General features: G+C 39.0%; 2 protein-coding genes and 1 pseudogene across 6 annotated transcripts in view; all 3 read left to right on the top strand.

Annotated features, from left to right (window-relative positions):
* The window catches only part of LOC112302700 (olfactory receptor 4C11), a 137851-nt gene that overhangs the window by 106390 nt on the left and 8893 nt on the right, over positions 1-22568 (top strand). The window contains exons 1-3 of one of the 5 annotated variants that reach the window (XM_053923881.1): positions 876-1313; positions 1432-1582; positions 4297-5350. The exons of 1 other annotated variant lie outside the window; for it this stretch is intronic. In XM_053923881.1, the coding sequence (XP_053779856.1) occupies positions 1293-1313; positions 1432-1582; positions 4297-5252 (1128 nt within the window). In that variant the 5' untranslated portion in view covers positions 876-1292 and the 3' untranslated portion in view covers positions 5253-5350. Of the gene's footprint in view, positions 1-875; positions 1314-1431; positions 1583-2711; positions 2774-3560; positions 3758-4296; positions 5351-22568 lie in introns of those variants that run through there. 3 more of the 5 variants (XM_053923883.1, XM_053923880.2, XM_071221408.1) reach the window with 3 other exon arrangements.
* LOC128780808 (olfactory receptor 4C16-like) lies at positions 13901-14726 on the top strand (annotated as a pseudogene).
* Positions 16538-17512, top strand: LOC128780847 (olfactory receptor 4C15-like). The gene has a single exon (XM_053923884.1). The coding sequence runs from the start codon at positions 16538-16540 to the stop codon at positions 17510-17512; it is 975 nt and encodes a 324-aa protein (XP_053779859.1).

The raw sequence follows: 22568 nt of genomic DNA, 5'->3' as shown, positions 1-22568 counted from the left end.
ATATACGACGTAAGAATATTTGACTTTAGGTGGTAGACACACAGTGCAATATGTAGGTGATGTACCATAGAAACATACTGACACCTGTATAATTTTATTAGCCAATGTCACCTCAATACATATAAAAGAAAATAGGAAAAAAGATAGCAACTACCAGCATTATGCTAAACAAAAACATCAGCTAATAAAAATAAAAATAAAACCAGTAATAAAGAGCAGAGGCAAAAATCTTGAATATGAAGTGAAGAGAAAAAAATTCAAGTCTGGTTCCATGAAGCGATGTAAGAAGTTGATAAAGTCCTTGTGGTGACAGTTATGTGTGTGTATCCATTCATCAAAACTCATTTCCTCTATGTTTCAACATGGTTTATCTCATTGTGTATAAATGATACTTTCTTTACTTACTGAATTATTCACCTCACATTATTTTAGAAATTATAGTAACTTTAATTAGTAGTTTTCATTGTAATTACATTTTATCAATATTATTGTGATTTGTGTAATAATATTTTATATAATGATAACATTTTCTAGAATAGGAAACTAGGAGAAAAAACTTGCCTAAAGTCACAGAAACAAAAGGATGGAACTTGAATTCAATGATATCCCATGTGCCTGAACCTTCACCTGGGCTCTGAGCTTTGTCTGCCATTAGAAAAGATTTGACTTAAAAGACAGAGCCTTTGGTAAAGGTCAGAAGTCTTTGCCTAAGTATGCCTTAGAAAACATGGTTTTCCCCCAGAGCAGGGTGCTGGGTGGAGCACTTGGTAACTGAAATGGGAGGTGTCCCTTAGGGCAGACTGGGAGGGGAGGAGGGCTCTGACGACAGACTCTGCCTGGTGACAGCCTCTTTGGGATAAATTGGCCCCAGGGTTTGCTGTGATCCTGTATTAAATGGGCTAAGAAGCTTGCTGAGCAAAGTGGTCAGGCTTGGGAGGGAAGGGTGGAGTCCTCGTCCCTCCTGAGGCTGGCATTTTTGAACTTTTATGAAATTGCTATAAATATCTGATGGAGGAAAGAGAATTATTTAATTTGGATGGTGTGCAGGGCAATGTTTTGGGGTAAGAGAGATGGCCTTAGAGATGTTTCTACCACAGGATAGTGGGGATTCAGTGGGGATATCTCCTTTTTTATCTAGAAAGTTCTAAGAAACCTTCTGCTGGTATTCCAGACCCTTTTGGTGAGTCTCGTTCACACTTTGTAGGACAGGTTGGCCATCCCCAGAGTATCTCCCCTCTCCATAGATCCTGCACCAGACAGCCAGGTGGATCCCTGTACGTTGTGCAGTTTACATGTTGCGAACACACGTGAAGGTAAATCAGAGCTACAAGAGTGAGAACTCTGAGCTCTCCTCTGGTTTTGCCTCTTTGTTTAAAAGACAAAGGTCTTCAACCACACCGAACTGTTTACTTTTTCTTGCCTCCCACTCAGGACTGGGTTTTTCGGGAAGTTGTCATCATCCAGCTCTGTCTCCTGAAAAACCTGAAGTTCCAGGACTATATTCCCCACAGTGCTGTGAGATTCTGTTGCATCAGGGTCCCCGAGCTGCCATTGGTCTCTGCTGGATGCAGTGTTGTCTCAGGTGTGATTCTTATTGGAAAAGGGGGTACAGTGAAGGGAGTAGGGGTATAGTATCATATTCCTGCAGAGGTCAGGGCCAGGAAAAGAATAAAGGTGGATATTAATAACATACAATCAGTATGTATTGATACTGATGATCAAGAATGTGATTCTATAATACTGCAAAGCTGATTTTTCTAATATGCATGATACCAAGTTTGGCTGTACAAGACCCACCATCACTCCACCTTCCAGCCAAAAATCACATACTCTTTTTGAGATCTAGGACCAGACAATATGGGGCATGGAAGAGACAGAAGTGAAATTGTCTACTGAAACTCTAGGGCTAAGTAATTACGCTTTATCCCTAACATGGTTCGTGCTCACCCAGCACTGTAGGGTTTCCCTTGGCTCAGCCCTTGATTCCCTTTCCTTCTTTTCCCCACATGCACATTTTCCCCCTTTGGCTCTGATTCCTGCCATCATTCTCCATCTCTATCCCCTCCTCGTCACTATTAGTTTCTTAATATACATATAAAGTGCTGATTGCTTTGCCCCATCCCAAAGTTTGCATCCATTGGGCAGTCAGGACAAGTCTGCACACAGCAGTGGTTTCTCCTCTACCTGTTTAAGGTTTCTGGGTTTGAAGTGGCCTTGCCAGGTGGTGGAAATCTGATGCTTTGCAGGAACGGGTGGCGCAGACTGTTAGAGAACTGCCACAGAGCCCCATGGTTTGACTTCTAATGCTAGCTCCTCTCTCACTACTGTCAGCTAACCTCTGCCTCTCAGCTCAGCCTGAAGTACACAAAATAAGACAACAAGAACTCGTCTTATGGGATAGTGTAAAGTCCAAGGAACAAAGGATATGAAAGTAAATATGAGGGAAGGGCTACAATTGAGAATGCGTGATTCCACACATACACACACACACTTTAACATTGGAAGGCCATTAGCAAGAATGTTATTTGACTGGTAAAAGCAGGAAGACTTTGCTGAGGAGATGGCATTTCAGGTAGGAACTCTGTATACGGGTAGCTATGGGGAGGGAGGTTGTATCTGACGAAGGTCACCTAGCCACTGTGAGATATGGGAAATTCGGAGACCAGATGCTCCGGGCAGTGTGAGGCTTGGCTGGACACGCAGAAGGAGAACACCGAGAAGAACTAGTGGAGAGCCAGATGTTGGCGGCAGTTAGAGGGCTCTGACAGCCACAGTGAGTATTTCAGTCACTGCCTTAGAAAACCATAGCAACGGTTTCATTATATGAGGGTTCTTTATATTTTCAAAGCTTCTTCTTTTCCGGACATGATGAGGAGGGAAAAGGAGGGAGAGGAGAGAAAGACCAAGAAGAAGGCATATCTGAAATTTTCTCTCAGCTTTGAAATACAGATGGTCCAGGCGAGGATTCAGTTAAGGAATTCTAGGATTGACCGTTTGTAATACTGACATTTATGAAATATCTGCCCGGTTGTCCCATATGTATGAGCTAATAATTCCCACCTGAAAAACTCACATAGACATCTCATTCAGAGTGTTATTTTCTTCTAAATTGTCTGGGATGTTATTTATTATTAGATAGCATGTGAAATGAATTTCATTCTCTGTGTTGTGAATATAAAATTAACTCTGTTTTAGGACAGTGAAAATATTCTGTAGGTTTTTGTAATGATGGCCCCCTGACATTACACATTTATCCAGACCCATACCATCTATCACCACGAGTGAGCCCTAAGTTAGCTATGGATTTGGGGCAATTTTGATGTGTCACTGTAGGTTCATCCTTATGAGAGGTGCGCCACTCTTGTGGATGATATCCGTAATGGTGTGTGGGGTGTCATGTATGTGTGGAGGCAGAGACTATGTGGATAATCTCTGTAGCTTCCTCTCAGTTTTCCTGTGAACCTGAAACTTGTCAGAAATGTAATGTCTTAAAAATAATATTGACAACAGATAATCCTATTGGAGCTGAGAGGAGATTTTAATTTTGCTGTGCCCCACAGAGACTGATTGAAAGTGAGCACCTAATCCTTCTGTCAGAAAGGAAGTGAAAGGTCAGAGCTACTATCCCATCATTTTGGGGGTTCCTGCAGGCCAGTCTGTATTTTGTTGGGGCCACCTGTATGCTCCCCACCGAATTTCTAACTGCAAGGAATAGGAAGACAGACATCTTCAGAGGAACTCTGACATCTTGAAGAAGGTAGGCACTTCATTATAGAGCAGCTCAAAGTCTAGTTGGACCAAATTTAGAAACAAACAATGACTAACTTTTGTTAAATAAATCTGAGTGGTAATTTTGTCTTAGGTGCTGGATAAATCTTAATAAAATCTATTCTCATGTTTTGTATTCCTTCAAAATTTACATTTCACCAATACAATATTCAAACCTCATAACCTGCCCTTCTTGGCTTTTAGCTAGGAAGAAAAGTCTCTTTTCCAAGATTTCTTCCTGTAGCTTGAGAATCTGGCTACAATAGCGGTTTGTTATTGAGCTTTTCTCTATTTGCTGATACATTTGCCTTATGCATATTAATAGGCATATACCATGTGCAAGAGTTTTGGTCAAATGTAGTGAGTTTCTGAACAACAGATAGATCTGGGAGGGCCTTGGACATCTGCAGGTTTACAAAGATTCTTATGGGATTAAAGGTAATTGGAAGTAACAGGATGGAGGAGAAACAAGAAATTTAGAGTTCAGTCACTGATCTCAAGCTGACTCTTCTTTTCTTCTGTCTGCAGATCAAAACTTGGTCAACTGCATCCTACGTACAGACTCCAGCATGGCAATGAATAGTAGTGTGATTGAATTCATTTTGTTTGGGTTGACACAGGATGCAGGAAAGCAGAAAGCAGTATTTGTGGTCTTCTTGATTCTTTACCTTGCAACACTGTCATGGAACTTTCTCATTGTAGTGACTATTAAAACCAGCAAGACCCTTGGGAGTCCCATGTACTTCTTCCTGTTCTATCTCTCCTTTGCTGATGCTTGCTTCTCTACAACCACTGCCCCCAGATTGATTGTGAATGCCCTTTCTCAGAAGAAGACCATTTCCTACAATGAGTGCATGACTCAGTTATTTGCATTCCACTTCTTTGGGGCCATGGAGGTCTTTGTGCTCATTCTCATGGCCTTTGATCGCTATGTTGCCATTTGTAAGCCCTTGCGATACCCAGTCATCATGAGCCAACGACTCTGTGGCATGTTGGTGATTCTGGCCTGGGTGGGATCTTGTATGCACTCTTCAGCACAGATTTTCCTGGCTTTGCAATTGCCCTTCTGTGGCCCTAATATGATTGACCATTATTTTTGTGACTTGCAGCCATTGTTGAATCTTGCCTGCATGGACACATATGTGACAAATTTGCTAGTTGTCTCTAATAGTGGGACCATATGCACGGTGAGTTTCGTAATCCTGCTTATCTCCTATGTTGTCATCTTGTACTCTCTGAGAAACTACAGCAGAGAAGGAAAGCGAAAAGCCCTTTCCACATGCACGTCCCACTTTATTGTGGTTGTCATATTTTTTGGGCCATGTATATTCATATACACACGCCCACCAACCACATTTTCAATAGACAAGATGGTGGCTGTATTTTATACTATTGGGACACCCTTGCTCAACCCTCTGATCTACACACTGAGGAATGCAGAGGTGAAAAATGCCATAAAAAAGTTATGGTGTAACAGAGCATGACTTCAGTTAATAAATACTATGTGTGGACTGCAATGTATACTTCCTTAGTATCTTAGTTTTGTATCATGGGCAGGAAAGGTAAAATTTCTTGTGGGGGGGATACAAGGAATCTGAGAGAATTGCATTCGAAAATGGTTATTACTTAAAGTCCATAACCCTTTTGAACAACGTACGATTACACTTGCTTGAATTCTATCCACATTGGGTCATACTCATTAGGTCATTTAGCTTCCTATACAAGTTTTTTTATAAAACGAAAACTATTGACAAATGACACAATAAGTGTATGTGCATGCGTGTGTGTATATGAACCAATGTCTTCCTACATTTCATTCTTGTCCTTATGAGTGTAGTCATCAGAGCTAATCCCTAGGGCCTGGACAATTACACTCAAAGGTCCCGTCTTGACAACCTGATGATTAGAGAAGATGTTCTAGAAATTGCTCCTCTGGAATCTGTGCCTTAGACTCCTTCACTGGGGGTGTCTACACTGATGAACCCTCAAACTCCAATAAAATCCCGAAACATCAGTGAAAAGCTGGACTGTCCCTGGAAAACTTCTCAAATTAATTCTGTGCATGGTGCGGGAGGGACCAGTGTGATATTTGGACAAGACAGCACTGTCAGCGATCAGTTGCTCTTTGGGGTCTTTCCACAGGTGCTCACAAAGGAGACGAAGAGGCAGTAGAGTGTCTGGCAGCAGAAATAAGGGATGTTCAGCAAAGAAGGGGGGACAGAGAACAATGCATGATGAAGAGAGAGCAAGGGAGAACAGAAAGTGGAAATCTTGTCCAATTGGGAGAGAAGGAGCTTTATCTGTCTTAGTTGTTAATCATTACTTTTGGGTGTATGAACATTTGCAGGATAATAATGAATTTTCCTTAAATAAAGATTATCCTTAAATAAGGATATTGTTATTTGTTCTTAATTTTCCTTGGCTGTTATCTTTTTCTGGTTTTGAGGAAAGGTTTGTTGTTGTTTGCTTCTATCGTATCTCAAAACTCAAAATTGAGATTTTTGGAGAAGAATCTGGTATTAAAAGTGAGGTTTAGTACTTTTCAAATTTGGTCTTTTAGTTTTATAAGAGAATATTTTAAAGTGTGTGTTTTCATATGGAAGACAACCTAATCCATGTGTATAATTCACAACCCCCTCCAACTCCACTTCAATTTCATAGCCTCATAATTAAGTAGTGTCATGCCATTTCAGTACCCGAGTTTATAATTACCATCAAATTTGCAGGGAAAGTATTACTCCTAGTCATATGGGCTAATGATAAAGGAGCACAGTAAACTCATAAGTATGTGAAGCATTTCCATCAACTGAAGACAAAATGTTATGTTGCACCAAAGATTCCCAATAGTTCTGGTTTAGGCAAGTGGGGGCAGAATAAATATGTGAGTCACAAATGGAACATTTGTCAGAGCTCTCCATACCATATTCACAGGTAGCTATTTGGATTCATACTCTTTCAAATGAGCACTTTTCCTAATTTCTTACAGTTCTGTCTTGAGAGCATTTGAATGTGGCCTTATGAAGATTATACTTCAGTAAAATTGATTCTCAAGTAATGAAGACACTCAAAATAAAACCTCAATTCTTACCTCTTGTTATTCCTTCAAATTTATTATGGTGTGAGAAAAATGTTTATTTGTGACTAAATGAAAACTCAGAAAGCTTCAGGAATTTCCTTCTCATTATTAGACAATAGAGAGCCCAGATCTCCTTATATTTTAGATGAGGGCTCGATTAGAGAAGGTGGGAGAAACATAATGGAATAAATAGACTGGAATCACAGGATGAGGCACAGCTTGGTTAAAAATTGACACAACACATTAATAGTTTCTGAGGACAAGCAAATCTACAAAATGCTCTAGGATGAGGTGAAACTTGGAGCTGTGACTGGTTTGTTGTTCAACACAAGGAAGACATTGCAGGAAGATCGCATAAAGGCCAAAATATAAAAAGGGTTGGAGAGGTACAGAAATGACTGTGAACCAGGATGTTCCAGCCCGTGCAGGGATGAGGTTGTGTGGCTGTTTTTCTACTTGATTTGGAAATTGTCAAAGAATAGAATGAATGGGAAGAAGGATAGAAAAAAATACTAAAAGAAATAATGGCCCATTTGTCCCAAATTAATTAATTAATTACAAATTTTATTAACTTATATTTAGACAGAGGGAAAGAGGGGCAGAAAGAGATAGAGAGAAACATCAATGTGTGGTTGCCTCTCACATGGCTCTCATTGGGTACCTGTCCCACAACCCAGGCATGTTCCCTGTGTGGGAATCAAACCAGTGACCCTTTTGTTCACAGCCAGTGCTCAATCCACTGAGCTACACTACCCAGGGCAACTTTCTCTCAAGTTTAATAAAAGCTGTAAATGCATAAACCCAAGAATCTAACAAACACCAAGCAAAAAATCATGGAGGAAATTACGGTAAAAGACAAATTATAATGAATTGGTCAAAAGCAGCAGCAAAGAATATGTTAAAAGGAGCTAAAGAGAAAAGGCACTGTGCCCAGAGAAATAAAGATAAAAATTACAGCAGAATTCTCACCAGAAACAGTGCAAAGTAGGAGATACTGGAGTGAAATCTTTAAAATACTCGAGTTTACATCCAGACAGCTGGTAGGTTTTGTCACTTTTGACAACTGGGATGGAAGCAGAAGTGCCCAAATAACCGAAAAAGCATTTGCTTCTATTTCAAGGACCCATAGAACCCAAGGTTAGAGTATTTCAACGCCAATGCCAAAATGACCGATAGCAAACTCATGATGAATGAAATCCAGCCAAAGTCCACTCCAATCTGACAGCACCTTTCATTATGAATTCCTGTGAACTCAGGGGGAGCTTTAATCCCATGTTTCCAGAGGTTCTCAACAACCTGATTCCCGATGTCACCCAGGATGAATGAACTTTCCAACTCCACTGATATGACAGTGACCTCCCTACACACTCAGATGTGCTAGCACCTTTCTCTGATGTCACTCAGCAAAAATAGAAATATTGGTAGTTGTTAATTTTTAAATCTTACCCCAGTAGCTGGGAACACTAGGTTTTTTCTGCTCTCACATGCTCTGTTGGGAAGAAATCAAAGGAGAATTTTGACAGTATTTCTGGGTAACAGAAGTGGTACCTAGAGTATCCACCATACCAAGGTGGTTCCAGGAAGAGCTTATTTTCCTTCTCTGCAAAGACTCAATTGTTTAACTTGGTCCAGTGTCCTGCACTTAACTCTGTTTTCTCTTCCCACCCTTCCTGCCCTATCCCGGAAAGTTTCTTCAACATCCTTCTGAAAGAAGTCACCAAACCCCTTCCAATGTTCATTATTTTCTACAACTGTCCAAACCAAATGAAAGGGTGAAAATATTAAAATTTTAAACCATACTTTAAGACAAATGCCATATGATCTCACCTTGAAGTGGAACCTAATGAACAAAACAAACAAGCCAGCAAAATATAACAAGAGACATTGAAATTAAGAACAAGCAGGCAGTAAGCAAAGGGGAGATGAGAGGGGATAAAAGGGGGAAAAGGAGGGAGGGAACAACTCTAAAGGACACATGGACACAACCAAGGGGGGGGGGGTGTTGGAATCAGGGGAGTGAGGTGGGGATGACTGGGGTGAGGGGGAGAGGTGGGAAGAAAATGCAGACAACTGTACTTGAAGAACAATAAAAAAATGGAAACAAAAAAAAAACAAATATCAAAAAAGGGATTATATGTGTATGTGCATTCACACCCACAATTACTATTACAGAACTGTGCAAGCCTTATTCATATAATTAATTAGTTTGAGGCAAGCAAAGGGAGGATTCCATTCTTTATGACTAATGTGTGTCAGGTAAAAAGATGAATGAAGAAAAAGTGGTGCAATTTCATTTTTCTTTGTAATCTTATTTGTGCTTGTTCCCGAAGTGATTTACTGTCATTTGCAGCTGAGCTGTGGCTGTTGTGTCTGTGTTCACATTTTGGAAAAGAAGTTAGGATTACGATGATTGATATAAGAATGTCCATCTGCTTCATGTTTCATATGCAAAAGGAAACTAAAGTGGAAATAATAAAACAAATAAGGAGACATTCTCTCTAGAGTCATGACTAAATTGTGTACCAACATTTGAGAGTAGATGTTCATGTATTAGCAACAAATCTGAATGCCAGGTCTGATTTGTAAACAGAAACGTTATGCTGATTGGACGTGGCAGTAACCCATGCTGTCATATCCCTGATGGGCAGAAATGTCAGAAATGACCCTGAAATGACATTAAACTCTTCAGCCGTTCAAATGCTGATGTTTAGGCTGGTGATAAATCATTTGGAGTGAATATCAGGGCTGAATCTAAACTTCACAGAATTTCTATTAGAAATCTTCTCCAAGATATTCATATTTGAGAAACTGTTGATCACACACTAAAAGGGTGATGTTAGATGCCATGGACATAAACAAAGGTGCTGTGCTGACACTCTGAATGACAGGAAGGTAAGGAGAGGGATCTCAGGAAGATATTTTGTATAAAGGCAGGGAGTTGGCATGAACTCAATGACGGGGAGAAAGGAAAGAGACCTCAGACATAGTTCATTCTGGGACAGGACACTGGACCCAGAGATGCCATTCATGAATTGTGTCTGCTGGTAGGAGCCATTTTCAGTAGCTCAGTGTAAGATTCATCACCAAAGCTTCCTTCACCCAAATCATGGGTTTCTAGAAGGTATCCCTGGAGAGCTGATAAAAAAGTTCCTGTAAGTGTGGAAGTAGTTTTGGCACCAAGCATTCTAAATAATTAAAGCACTGCATCAGCCTTAGAGACCATGAGTCCATGGTGGATGGAGATAGTGACCACAGTTGGACATGTACAACAGGGAATATACTTTCCCTTCCCTGCCTTGTGAGCCAAAGGCAGGGCTGGAGTCCAAGGCTTCTGTAACTGAGGCTGATCTAAACAATACATCAGCATCATTTCCTCAATAGAGCTCATGACCCCAAGGAGTTACACTTCAGAGAAACACCTGGCATATGTATGTAAAAGTCTACACATCAGCTAATAAGTCACATTTGATTTTTTAAAAATTGAAGGCCTATTTTTTAGAGGATTTTTATGCTTAATAGCAACATTGAGTGCTAGGTACCCAGAATGCCCATACTACTCCTTGTGTATACATATACACATGCACAGCCTCCTCCCTACCAGTGTCCCCTACCAGAGCGGTACATTTGTTACCCTTGGTGAACCTACATTGGCACGTGGTAATCACCCAAGTCCATACTTCACCTTAGGGTCTCTCTTGCTGTTGTAAGTTCTGTGAGTTTGAACAAATGTATAGTGACCTGAATCCATCTTTATGGTACTCTACAGAGTAGTTTCACTGCCCTAATCATCCTCTGTGCTCACTTATTCCTCACTCACTGTGTCCTGCCCATCTTCATATTGAATTATTAAATTACAAAAAACATTGAGGTAAGTCTATCTTGAATTAGGCCATGTTTTTGAGCTCTTCACTTTTAAGGAATTTCTTGTAGGTTAAAGGACATGTAGACTCAAGATTCTGGAGGTTCATCTATTTATAGAGCAAAGGAACAAATCGTAAGAGATTAGGTATAGATATGATACACCACATGATACATCAATACATCTCATTATTTTCAAACAGAAGGTCTTGTTTTACTTGGGTAGGCTTTTGCGTCCAGGCTAAATTCTAGGGAGCACAGAAGTTTATTATATCATGCAATACTCTAAGATCCTTTATTGTAATGCCTCTCAGAACATCTGCAAGTCACCTTTAATTAATATAGGTATGTAGACTTAGATGGAAACATATTTACAAATGTTTCTCATTAATACGAGGATAATCATATAACTCAGATTTAAATTTCTAGATCACATATTTTAATAATATTTAATCCAGAAGGGGAAGACTTTCTGCTTCAAAGGCTGTCTTCCCTTCACAGGACACCAGCCTACTTTAGTGTTCAATTTTTCTTTTCTGCAAATGTGATACAGGGAAGTTGGGTAAGAATTGAACTTCAGGTTTCAGGCACCACACTGCCTTCCTTGGGTTCTACTTACAAATAAAAGATAAGAACTGGAACAACTTTTGTCTCCTCATGCTGGAGGGTTGTTTTAGGGCGCTGGATGGGAGCAAAGTAGTTTCTTGCTGAACCACTTCCTCTTCTACCAAAGACACTGCTATTTCTTCTTCTTGTTTTTTCTTTATCACCTTTAACCATCGTTTGTATTGGGATCCTATGGCCTGATGTCTTTGGTCATCCCGAGGCACCTAATACCTCCAAATCCTTGTTTGCACTTGGCTATTGAGGATGTGGAGAGTTAATTTACTCTCCTGTAGGCTAAATGAATAAATGCAAGGTAAGTTTACTACAATGTGTGGAATATTTCTGATTAGTGAAGGAAGCGGAACGCTAGGGAATACCATTCTCCAGGAGCTGATATTGTATGTCATTATGTCTTAATTTTTCCCTTGGTAAAGCAGAAAAGAATTTTACCCCTGTATTTCATGCAGGGCTGCTTTTAAAAAGGGATCAAAACACTTGATGCCAATTTAGAGTTTTCTCACAGGTAAGTGACTGATTTACCTCTTTGAACTCAGAAATGTATCATTACAGAATAATCCAACATGATTAAAAAATATATTTGTATATGTCTAATACTGCACCTACTTTCTCTGAGAGAGGAAAAGAAAAAATAATGTGTTTTAGAAGTTTACTGTTAATGTAGTAAATAGGTAGAATGAAAATCAGCTTTGGAATAAAACAATTTTTGAATTCAACAAATATTTTATGAGCACCAGGTCCATGATAAGCCATCATTGTGTAGCGAGGGAAAAATGAATTCCATGTCCTAAAGTTTCTTGAGGTGTCAGAGTGCAGAAAAGTTCTCAAATGCTTTTCATGTACCATAGCTGAGCAATATGTGTCCTCATTATGGGTATTAAAAGTTAGAAGAGAATATATCTAGTTAGAAGTTGGAGAAACTGTTCATAGAGGAGTGACAGCTTTAAGTGGAATGTTGTATAGCACAGTTTCAAATTATTACGCTTTGCATGTTGGTAGAGTGGTATCATAAGAGCAGAGTTTGCAGCCGATACACATCTGAGATGAAGTCTGAAAGGCTTAGTAACTACTTGTCAAGGAAAGTTTAGAGAAACCACGGTGATGTGAGGCTAAAAACTACATTGAATGGGAAGGTAATGTGTCATGTCCATGGGAAGGAGTTTTTATGAATCTTTAATTTGGGATTTTGGGGGTAAATGATTGTGGTACTATCTACTAACTTTCCCCAGAGAGTGGTAAATTTTGCATAGACATGAAATGAGTATAGGGAGTTTCCCAAAGGTTGAAGTGTAGTGGAACTGAGTCAGGGAGGGTTGGGAAGTTTAAGAGGAAAATGGTGATTCTCACTGAGGCCTGTTCAATAAAACTGACTTTTAGGAGGGAAGATATGCCTCTCACTCCGTATTCCACCCTCATCTATTCTCTCCCCTATTCTCCACTGTCTGCTTTCCTCTCAGCTCATCCCTGTTACCTTCCAACCCAACATGTCGTTCATTTGCTATAGTTTTGAGAAATCCAGCTATTCTAAAGTTGGCCAAACTTGCTGGGGAAGTTGAGGCACTATTTTAGTGGTGTGGTTTCATCTCTGATCACTGTCACCCATTTTTGGGACAAATTGTTTTAGGAACCTGATGAGAAATGGTGTTAATGCCCCTCTTGGAAAAGTGAACGTGGTCATCCACAAAGACATGCACTAAAACCTGCATCAGGATCAGAGGACGTGAACGCTGTCACAGCTGTCCTTGCATTCTTTAAAGGCCAAGTGTTCATGTAGAAAGTGTCAAATGCTTGAGGTGATCATTTCTCTGGGTATCAGAGTCCCCCAGTCTTCCATGGCCATACAGAGTGGAACACCTTCTCCAGCTTGCAGAGCTGATTTACTCACTTATTTAAAATTGACCTCAGAATTTTTTTTAGATTTATAAACTTGGATCAATTTATCTGTTTACCATACATAACGGATAGAAGGTCACCATAGATTAATGATATAAATGTGTTTAGTAATCAGAACAGCACTGAAATATCAGATAAATGTGATACTGAAAGAGGTACTAGAGAAAGGCCAATTTAAAAACAGTTGAGGTACCCACAGTGTAGAAGACATTGAGTTTGGAAGTAGGGAGAATAAAATCCTGAGAACATGTACTTTTCAAAGTTCTCATTTTTAAAAGGAATCTAAAGGAATCACAGATTGAACTGAATTTTAGTATGTAATATTATATGAAAAGCTTATAAAGGAGGCTTTAGAGAACAGGAGAGAGAATTCCCTTTATCACAAAGTGGTCACCCATCTGCCAGAAGAGAGTTGTATTTGAAGAGTGCTGTAGGAAAGTATAAAAGTAACAAGCTTATCTGAGACACATAGAATCCTATGTAGTGATCAATACAAGTTCAGAGACAAAGAGCTGAGATGACACATTAAGAAACCACATCCAAAATGTTTCTGTTGAGGAATATTTATTTTTCTTAATGTATGTCATGAAATCACACGTGATGTCATGAATTAATACGTTTATTTATTTATTTTGCAGATAAACGACTTCACACTCACCCCTCATCCTCATTCATGAAATCATGCAGCTGAATAATAACGTGACAGTTCATTCTGCTTGGGTTGACCCAGGATCCTGTTAGGAAGAAAATAGTGTTTGTCACATTCTTGCTTTTCTATTTGGGGACATTGCTGGGTAACTTTCTGATTATTACTACTATCAAGACCAGCCAGACACTTGGGAGCCCAATGTATTCTTCCTTTTCCATTGTCCTTATCTGATACCTGCTTCTCTACTTCCATAGCCTTGAGAATGGTTGTGGACACCCTTTTGAAGAATGCCACTATCTCTTTCAGTGAGTGCCTAATCCAAGTCTTTTCGTTCCCTTTCTTTGGCTGTCTGGAGATTTTCATCCTGATACTAATGGCCATGGACTGCTACCTGGCCATCTGTAAGACCCTGCAGTACAGGACCATCATGAGTGGGCAGGTCTGCAGTGTGTTGGTGGCTGTGGCCTGGGTGGGGTCCTGTGTGCATTCTTTAGTTCACATTTTTCCAGCCTTGAGTTTACCTTTCTGTGGTCCCAATGTGATCGACCACTATTTATGTGACTTGCAGCCCTTGTTGCAGCTTGCTTGCACAGATACCTATGTGGTCAATCTGCTCCTGGTGTCCAACAGTGGGGTCATTTGTACATTGAGTTTTGTCATGCTGATGTTTTCCTGCGTTTTCACCTTCCATTGTCTGAGAAAGCACAGTGCTGAAGGGAGGAGCAAAGCTCTCTCCACCTGTGTTTCCCATGTCACTGTGGTTGTCTTGTTCTTTGTTCCTTGATATTTATACACACCTGCCCAGCAACCACCTTCTCTGTGGATAAGTTTGGCTGTATTTTATACACACACATTTGAGCAATAAATTTCTGTTATATGTACAGGTGAGGACACAGTCATTCTTTGAAACTGATGTCTAGCTATGGAAAACAGTCCATAGTTAGAGTAACTATCTGGACGAGTCATAAATAAGGTGTCTCTCTTGCTAAGTGAGAGAATAGTGACTAAAATCGGTGAGGGCACCTATCATAAGTAAGTTTTACATTTTGTCAGTTTGACACTCACCATAATTCTGTGGGATGAGCATGTAGGTTATACATGAACATAGTTTACAAAAAGTCATAAATGACAAGTTGTACAATGTCAGATTGGGCCACATAGTAGAAATGATGAGTACATATTTTAAAGAGTCTCAAGACTCTAGCTATACTCAAAATACTGTTTCTATTTCTAACCTATGTGGTTGTTGCCAGTTTGTATCTGTATTAATTGGACTATGACTTTCTGCCTCTACATCACTTGCTCTGTGTCTTTCATGCTTGAAGGACCCCTTCAAGCATGAACAAAGGAATCAGAGGGCTTTGATTTCCAGAGGTAGATGAATACAGCAGAAGGGCCAGCTCTGCTCCTTTCTCTCTACATCCATTAGGAATACTTAAGTGTTGGAGGCGGGATTCTGTGTTTAAACTCCAGATCCAGCATGTTATGTGATGTTTTCTCTTTAAGCATGGATTGTCTTCCAGGAAAATAAGGATAATAACATATAACATGGACTGTTTCCTAGGAGTATTTCTTAAACTGCTGCTTTCTTTATATTATTTAACTTGGTCATGCTGACAATACCTTTAAGTAGGTATTATTATTTCTCATAAACAATTATTCTCATTTTAAATGATGAATGAAGAAAGAACCCAACTCATCATGTGCATACTTGTTATGTGTTAGTATAGAGCTAGGCACTTTTCCATAGGACTTTCTTTTTTGTAGGGAATGAATCAATTCATCTGTTTTGTTTTGTTTTTTTAATGAATTTATTGGGGTGACATTGGATATAACATTATATAAACATCAAGTGTACAATTCTATAATACATCACCTGTGTATTGTATTGTGTGTTCACCATCCAAAGTCAAGCCTCTTTCTATCACCTTGTGTTCACCCTTTAACCCCTTCTGCATAACCCCTGTGCCCACTTCTCCTTCCCTCTGGTAATCACCATATTATTGTCTGTGTCCATGAGTTGTTTTGCTTAATCCTTTCACCTTTTCACCCAGTCCCCTAACCAACATCCCCTCTGATAGCTGTCAGTCCTCTTTCTGTATTCATCTTAAAGGTTCAATACAGTCAGAGTTAAAAAAAAGTTGGATAAGTAGCTTTGATTTTCAAGTGACTCTTATATTAGGGGTTATTTCTTGTCTTTGTAGATAAGATCATCTCCTGGTCAGTGATGGCATGCAAGTCACCCCACTCTCATTCCATACTAATGGCAGGAATGACGAATAAAGTGAAAGTTCTCTGTCCTTAATGTGGATGTGTCTTGGATGTGTCTTCAGAATCTTCCTCAACAATTCAATCCAGGAAACCACTGCTAAGTGATCTGCTTTGGCAGTGGAGATAAAAACTGTGTTTCTTCCCTACTGTATATGAATACTTCTTCTACATATAAGCTCTGGCCACTTTAAAATGTTCAATAAGGTATCTCCTCCTGACTTGTGCCTGACCTCCCACTGTAACTTTCAACAAATTTCTAATTTTCTGTCCTCATTTACAACAGAAGCATGTGCTCAGCTTTTCACATGGTTGCATCAACTGGCTGATGACTATGATATGATGGTCTCATAAACTGGGCCCAGGTGAATTTTTCTTTTTCTCATAATTGCAGATTTTACATGCTTACTCTGGTAGCATTTAGCTTTTTCTTGGACATCATGAAAAACCAAACCTTTGTAACCGAGTTCGTCCTCTTGGGCCTTTCACAGAATCCAAATGTTCAGAAAACAGTATTTGTCATATTTTTGTTCAGCTACATGGCAACTATCGGGGGCAACTTGCTAATTGTGGTGACCATCAGCAGCAGCCCAGCACTCCTGGGCTCCCCCATGTATTTCTTTTTGGCTTTCTTGTCCTTCCTGGATGCCTGCTTCTCCACTGTCATCAGCCCAAAGATGATTGTGGACTCTCTCTATGAGAGGAAGACCATCACCTTTGAAGGCTGCATGACCCAGGTGTTTGCCGGACACTTCTTTGCTGGAGCAGAGGTGATTGTCCTCACTGCCATGGCGTATGACCGCTATGTGGCCATCTGCAAGCCCTTGCATTACTCTTCTATCATGAACTGGAGGCTCTGTGGCATTCTGATGGGGGTGGCCTGGACAGGGGGCTTCCTGCATTCCACCATACAAATTCTCTTTGCTTTACAGCTGCCTTTCTGTGGCCCCAATGTCATTGACCATTTCATGTGTGACTTGTACCCATTACTAGAACTGGCCTGCATGGACACTCATGTCTTTGGCCTTTTGGTGGTGGCCAACAGTGGGTTTATCTGCATCATAATCTTCTCTTTGTTGCTTGTCTCCTATGGCATCATCTTGTTCTCTCTGAGAACCCACAGTACTGAAGGGCAGTGGAAGGCTCTCTCCACTTGCGGATCTCACATTGCTGTTGTGGTTTTGTTCTTTGTCCCCTGCATATTCATGTATGTCCGACCTCCATCCACTTTCTCCTTTGACAAAATGGTGACAATAGTTTACACCATCCTAACACCCATGCTCAATCCTTTGATTTACACCATCAGGAATAAGGAAGTGAAAAATGCCATGAGGCTAGTGTGGAACAGAATAACAGTGGTTTGCAATGAAAGATGAGACTGATTTGATGGAATCTACACTCAGAGTGTGTTCTAAGACATGATGGAGCTGCTGAACTCATTTCCTGCAGTGAAGAATTAGAGTGGTCCAGGGTCCATCAGTGTTCCGTGGCTTCAGCACTCTCAAGCATGTCTGCTCACTGAGGGGCCAATAAAGTGTACATGGCATTGAGGCCAGATAGGCAGAAGAAGTTTCTATCTTGGGGGATCCCTCACTTGAAGAGATTTGGAATGAGAATAGGATAGGACTGTTCTTTCTCCACACCTGGGTTTTCAAGTCCCTTGGGAGCTTTTGGTTATGACCCATAACTGCATCCCCTTTTGGGTTCAGAGCAGTGATATTGCAGTAGGTCATGGATAGAGAAGCTGAGTTCTGTGATGAAATCTTGCACCATCCTCTCCACCTGAATATTGTCTATTGTTCCCTCTCCTCTGTGTCTTTCTCTATGCTACCCTCTGACTCTTCCTTCCTTGGGTCTGCTCACTCTCACTCTCCTCTCTCCTGGACTCACTTCACTCATTCTCTACTCTTGCCTCTTCTACACTCTTATTCATTTAGGTATGTATTTTCTGCTTTGACATTTGGTTCACCATGCAGTATACAGAACTTGATTCTGGAGTTAAAACAGAAAATGAAGGTATCAATCGTGTCTTTCTTGGAGGGCTCAGGATTTCTCTCTTCTAGGATCTACATGATCCTAGAAAATGTACATGAAATCTACATGAAATGGGTTTGAAGTTTTATGTGACATGGGTGGTGAATGCTAGAGAGAGAGGCTATGTAGTAGTACCCCACTCTAATTTTAACCTAACTGTACTTGGAAAAACTAAGTTCTTTCTTTCTTTCTTTCTTTCTTTCTTTCGTTCTTTCTTTCTTTCTTCTTTCTTTTCCTTTCTTTTCCTTCCTTCCTTCCTTCCTTCCAAATTTCTTCTTTCTTTCTTTTTCTTTTTTCTTTCTATTATTTATTTTTTATTGTTGTTCAAGTACAGTTTTATCCATTTTCCCCCCTCCACCGCCCTCAGATCAGCCATCCCCACTCCCCACCCCTGATTCTACTCCTGTTTGGTTTTGTCCATGTGTTGTTTGTACATATTTCTGACAATAATTCCCCCTTTTCTCCCCATTATCCGCTCTCACCTCTCCTCTGGTTACTGTTAGTTTCTGTCTAATTTCAATATCTCTGGTTATATTAAGCATGCTTCTTTGTTTTGTTGGTTAGTTTCCCCAGTAAATGAGTGGATTAAAAAAGCATGGTACATTTACATGATGAAATACTATGCAACAGAAAGAAAGAAAGAGTCCTACCCTTTGCAACAGCATGGATGGAAGTAGAGAGCATTATGCTAAGTGAAATAAGCCAGGCGGTGAAAGAGAAATACAATAATATCTCACGTATAAGTGGAGAAAATTTGAGTATCAGAAATCAGAGTTTGCACATTGAAAGGATCAGGCAAATGGCCACACTTACCTTGTAAAAAATGTGCAGGTCAAATGAAATAATGAAAGTGAAAATTGTGTGAATAATAAGATTATACAACAAGAATAATATATAATCTAGGATTGTGTTATTAAGTTAAATATGTAGGCAATAACACACAGCAATACAGGTGAATAGGTGATAGAGGCATTTGTCTATCTGGGAAAAAAGGGGAGACTTTTAGTACCCAATATATTTGAACTGGTTTAACATTTCAATAGGGAAAAGTAAGAATTAAAGAAAGGAAAATGACATTCTCCCCTATGGTGATGTCCCCCCAGATCACAGAGTTAGGAAAGTGAGGAGTGTTAGGAGACATGAAGGAGTTCAGGGCTAAAACCCCTGAATGTGTTTGTCTGATCTACTACATACAACTCGTTGAGAGCTAAGTTCGAGTCTTATTGCCCAAAACTTCTCTTTGTTTATTGAAAAGAAAACAAAGTAGAACTATATGACCTGGTTTTCATGGTTGTCCAAATTCTGTTCATAATTTTATCTCTTCCCACTTTTTGACTAATGACAGCAGTTTGTAGGGAGATCATCTCTCTGTTTAGCTGCACCAATGCATGTTTCTCCCTTGTGATATTTTGCTCACTCTTCTCCCCAACTCCTCCTGTCTTCACAGACAAAAGCTCCCTCCATTTGGTGTTTGCTTTCTATTAGGAGCCAATATATTGAAATTAAGTAGTAATCAATTAATTCTTGTATAGTCATCAGAGATGATTCAAACTGCCAACCCGAGCTTTGTAATTATTATAACAGCTCTAGTTTATCACACTCACCTAATACTATTTTTACTGGACTGCAAGCAAACAAAGTTGTAATTAGATGCACAACTTCATTAGAGGTACATGGGAAATTTTATTTACTAATATTTAAATATTTTCTTAGGCAAACTCAGTATAAGCTTATTGAATATTGAGTTTCAGAGAACCTTGTTGGAAATTTTAACACACAAGTCGTAACTTTATTTCTTTGTCGTTTTTGAACTTTCATTGACCAATCAATTCATTCTCTAGGGATATTTCTATTTTTGAACCGATATTCATTTGGTAGTATTACATTCAGTTGTGTGTAATTCTTATGTAGTTAATTCTCTTACTAAAGGCATGTTATTTTACCAACTTGATTGTAAAGAGGTTAAGGACATCTTTGATTTATTTTTCTGATCAACAATAAATTTAAAGGAATAAAGAATGGACTTTTAAAGGATTTCTTCTGTTACCTTGACTGCAAACATGTTTAGATTCTTAGTACATAAATGATGACTGATTTGAAAGTGTTATTTTTCTTAAAAATTATCTTATTTTATTTTTTACAGAGAGGAGAAGGGAAAGAGAAAGAAAGAGAAACACCAATGTGTGGTTGCCTCTTGAATGCCCCCTACTGGGGTCCTGGCCCACAACCCAAGCATGTGCCCTGACTGGGAATCAAACCGGGAACCCTTTGGTCAGAGGCCAGCAGTCAATACACTGAGCCACGCCAACCAGGGTGGTTTGAAAATGTTATGGATTCATTGAAGGACTGATGATTAATTAGAAAGAAGACAAGTATCTCCAAACTCATACTGACATAAATTCTGGGTCATTTGACATTAATATTAAAAGTCATAGAAATGTTATGAGAGAGAATAAAGATGATAAGTCACAAACCTTAGCAACAGACTAAACTAGAAAGGGGAAAAGTTGATAAATATGTCTGTATAAAATGAAAGAGGAGCTAGAGTCAAAACAAAGCTATTAAAAACAAATTAATGAAAGATATACATAATTCAGATAGATGAAATGTAAGAGGTAAAAGAATATACAAAAATATTATCCCAAATCAGTAGTAAAATAAATATATATCATACTTTTAACCAAATAAATCAGATAGTGCTCCCATTTAAAATTTTATGAGAAATACATGCTGTATTGCTGTAATTTTAGAAATGATGGAAAATGATCCTATTTTTTCCATTAAAAGGGATGTATATGACCCTGGATGAAATGGAACAATATGCAGGGAATTAACAGTTACTTTTGGAGTGTGGAACTGGAAACTATGAATTTTTGAAGAATACTTTTCTCATCCTGTAATCTATATAAACTTGGATGCAGCGTTTATTATAAATGTATTCATTGTAAAATAAAATTATTTCTAGTTATAATGAAACAATCAAAGTGGAAGGTTTTTTGACAGTAGTTAATAATTATGAAAATATTATTTTATGTTCTTTAGTACCCTGGAAATTATTTTAATGATTTTTTTAGTTGCTAATGGAAGTTTTTAATGATCAAGCGATTTGTAATATATAGGAAATTTCCCTTTGACATTTCTCATTGTCTGAAAAGCCCTGTGTCTTTCTCTCTTTAATTAATAATTAAGGAAAAATGTATTTGTTGAGAATCAAACCACTTCAATATACCTGGAGTATTAAAATTGTATTCTCCTGAATGTAGTCTAATATGCTAATTTTTCTCCTTTGTAATGCTCTTTTAACTTTATTTTTTTCTTTCCTTTTTTATTGTTGTTCAAGTACCTTAGTTTCTGTTCTACACCTAGTACTCCCCCCAACCCCAGCCATCTCCACCTCCCACCCCTGATCCCACCAAACCCTGGAAATTAGTTTTGATGCAATTATTAAAAATAAGCAAAAGGCTATAAAGGAGAAGAGGTTGATTCAAAAGTATGTCGTTAGAGTAAAACTTTGAAAGCAACGTAAAAGTAAAAGTTTGAATTTGTCGTATGAAGTTTTGATATGTTAATTTACAACAACTAATGGGTCCTTTAATCTGTCTCAGCTGCTCCCCCCATGGTTGTACCCTAGACCTAGTCATTACCTATGATTCAAATCCTTCCAAAATCTCCCAATTTCATATCCGGTAATTTTGAAATACACTTCCATCATTTCCAGCTTGTGTATACTCCTGCTCCACTCTAACGATTGTTTGACCCGATGTGACATACAAAACGTCGTCCCTGACAACTGTTTACATGACATCAGGCGTGCTCCTGCCTAAGGAGCTTCACACAGGTTGTTTTCTGTGTCTTCATTATTTGTCCTCTGGATATAGGCATGGCTTACCTCCTTATATTCTCTGGTTTATTGTTAAAATGTGTCTTGTCAATAATGAGTTTTCTCATTAACTCATAGACAGGCACCTCCCACTTACTAACATTCTGTGTCTCCTATGCTTCCATCTCTGCTTAATTTTTCTCCTTAGGGGGTATCATTCCCTAACATGTCATATAGTTTTGTATTCATTTTTTGTGTGTGTACTAGAATACAGTTTATATGAGGGTAGGTAGGGATTTGTGTCTTTTAAAAAAAGATTTACCATTAGATTCCCAATGCCTAGAATAGCATTTGGTCCATAGTGTGTGGTTAATAACTATGTATTGAATAAATAAAAAAAATGTAAATGAATTTCTGCTCTTGGGTGAGGTTCAATAACTTGTGGCCAAAAATGCTCTTGTTGTGCGTACCTACAAAGCCAAATACAATAGAGAAATCGCCTGTATGAGCAGCCGAAGACAACCTAAATGAAAGGCATGGGCTTCAGAGAGAAGATCTTCAAAAAGTTGAATTGTGTT

Source organism: Desmodus rotundus, chromosome 5 (genome assembly GCF_022682495.2).
Source record: "Desmodus rotundus isolate HL8 chromosome 5, HLdesRot8A.1, whole genome shotgun sequence".
Classification (NCBI taxonomy): Eukaryota; Metazoa; Chordata; class Mammalia; order Chiroptera; family Phyllostomidae; genus Desmodus; species Desmodus rotundus.
This window is presented reverse-complemented; position numbering and strand designations above follow the sequence as displayed.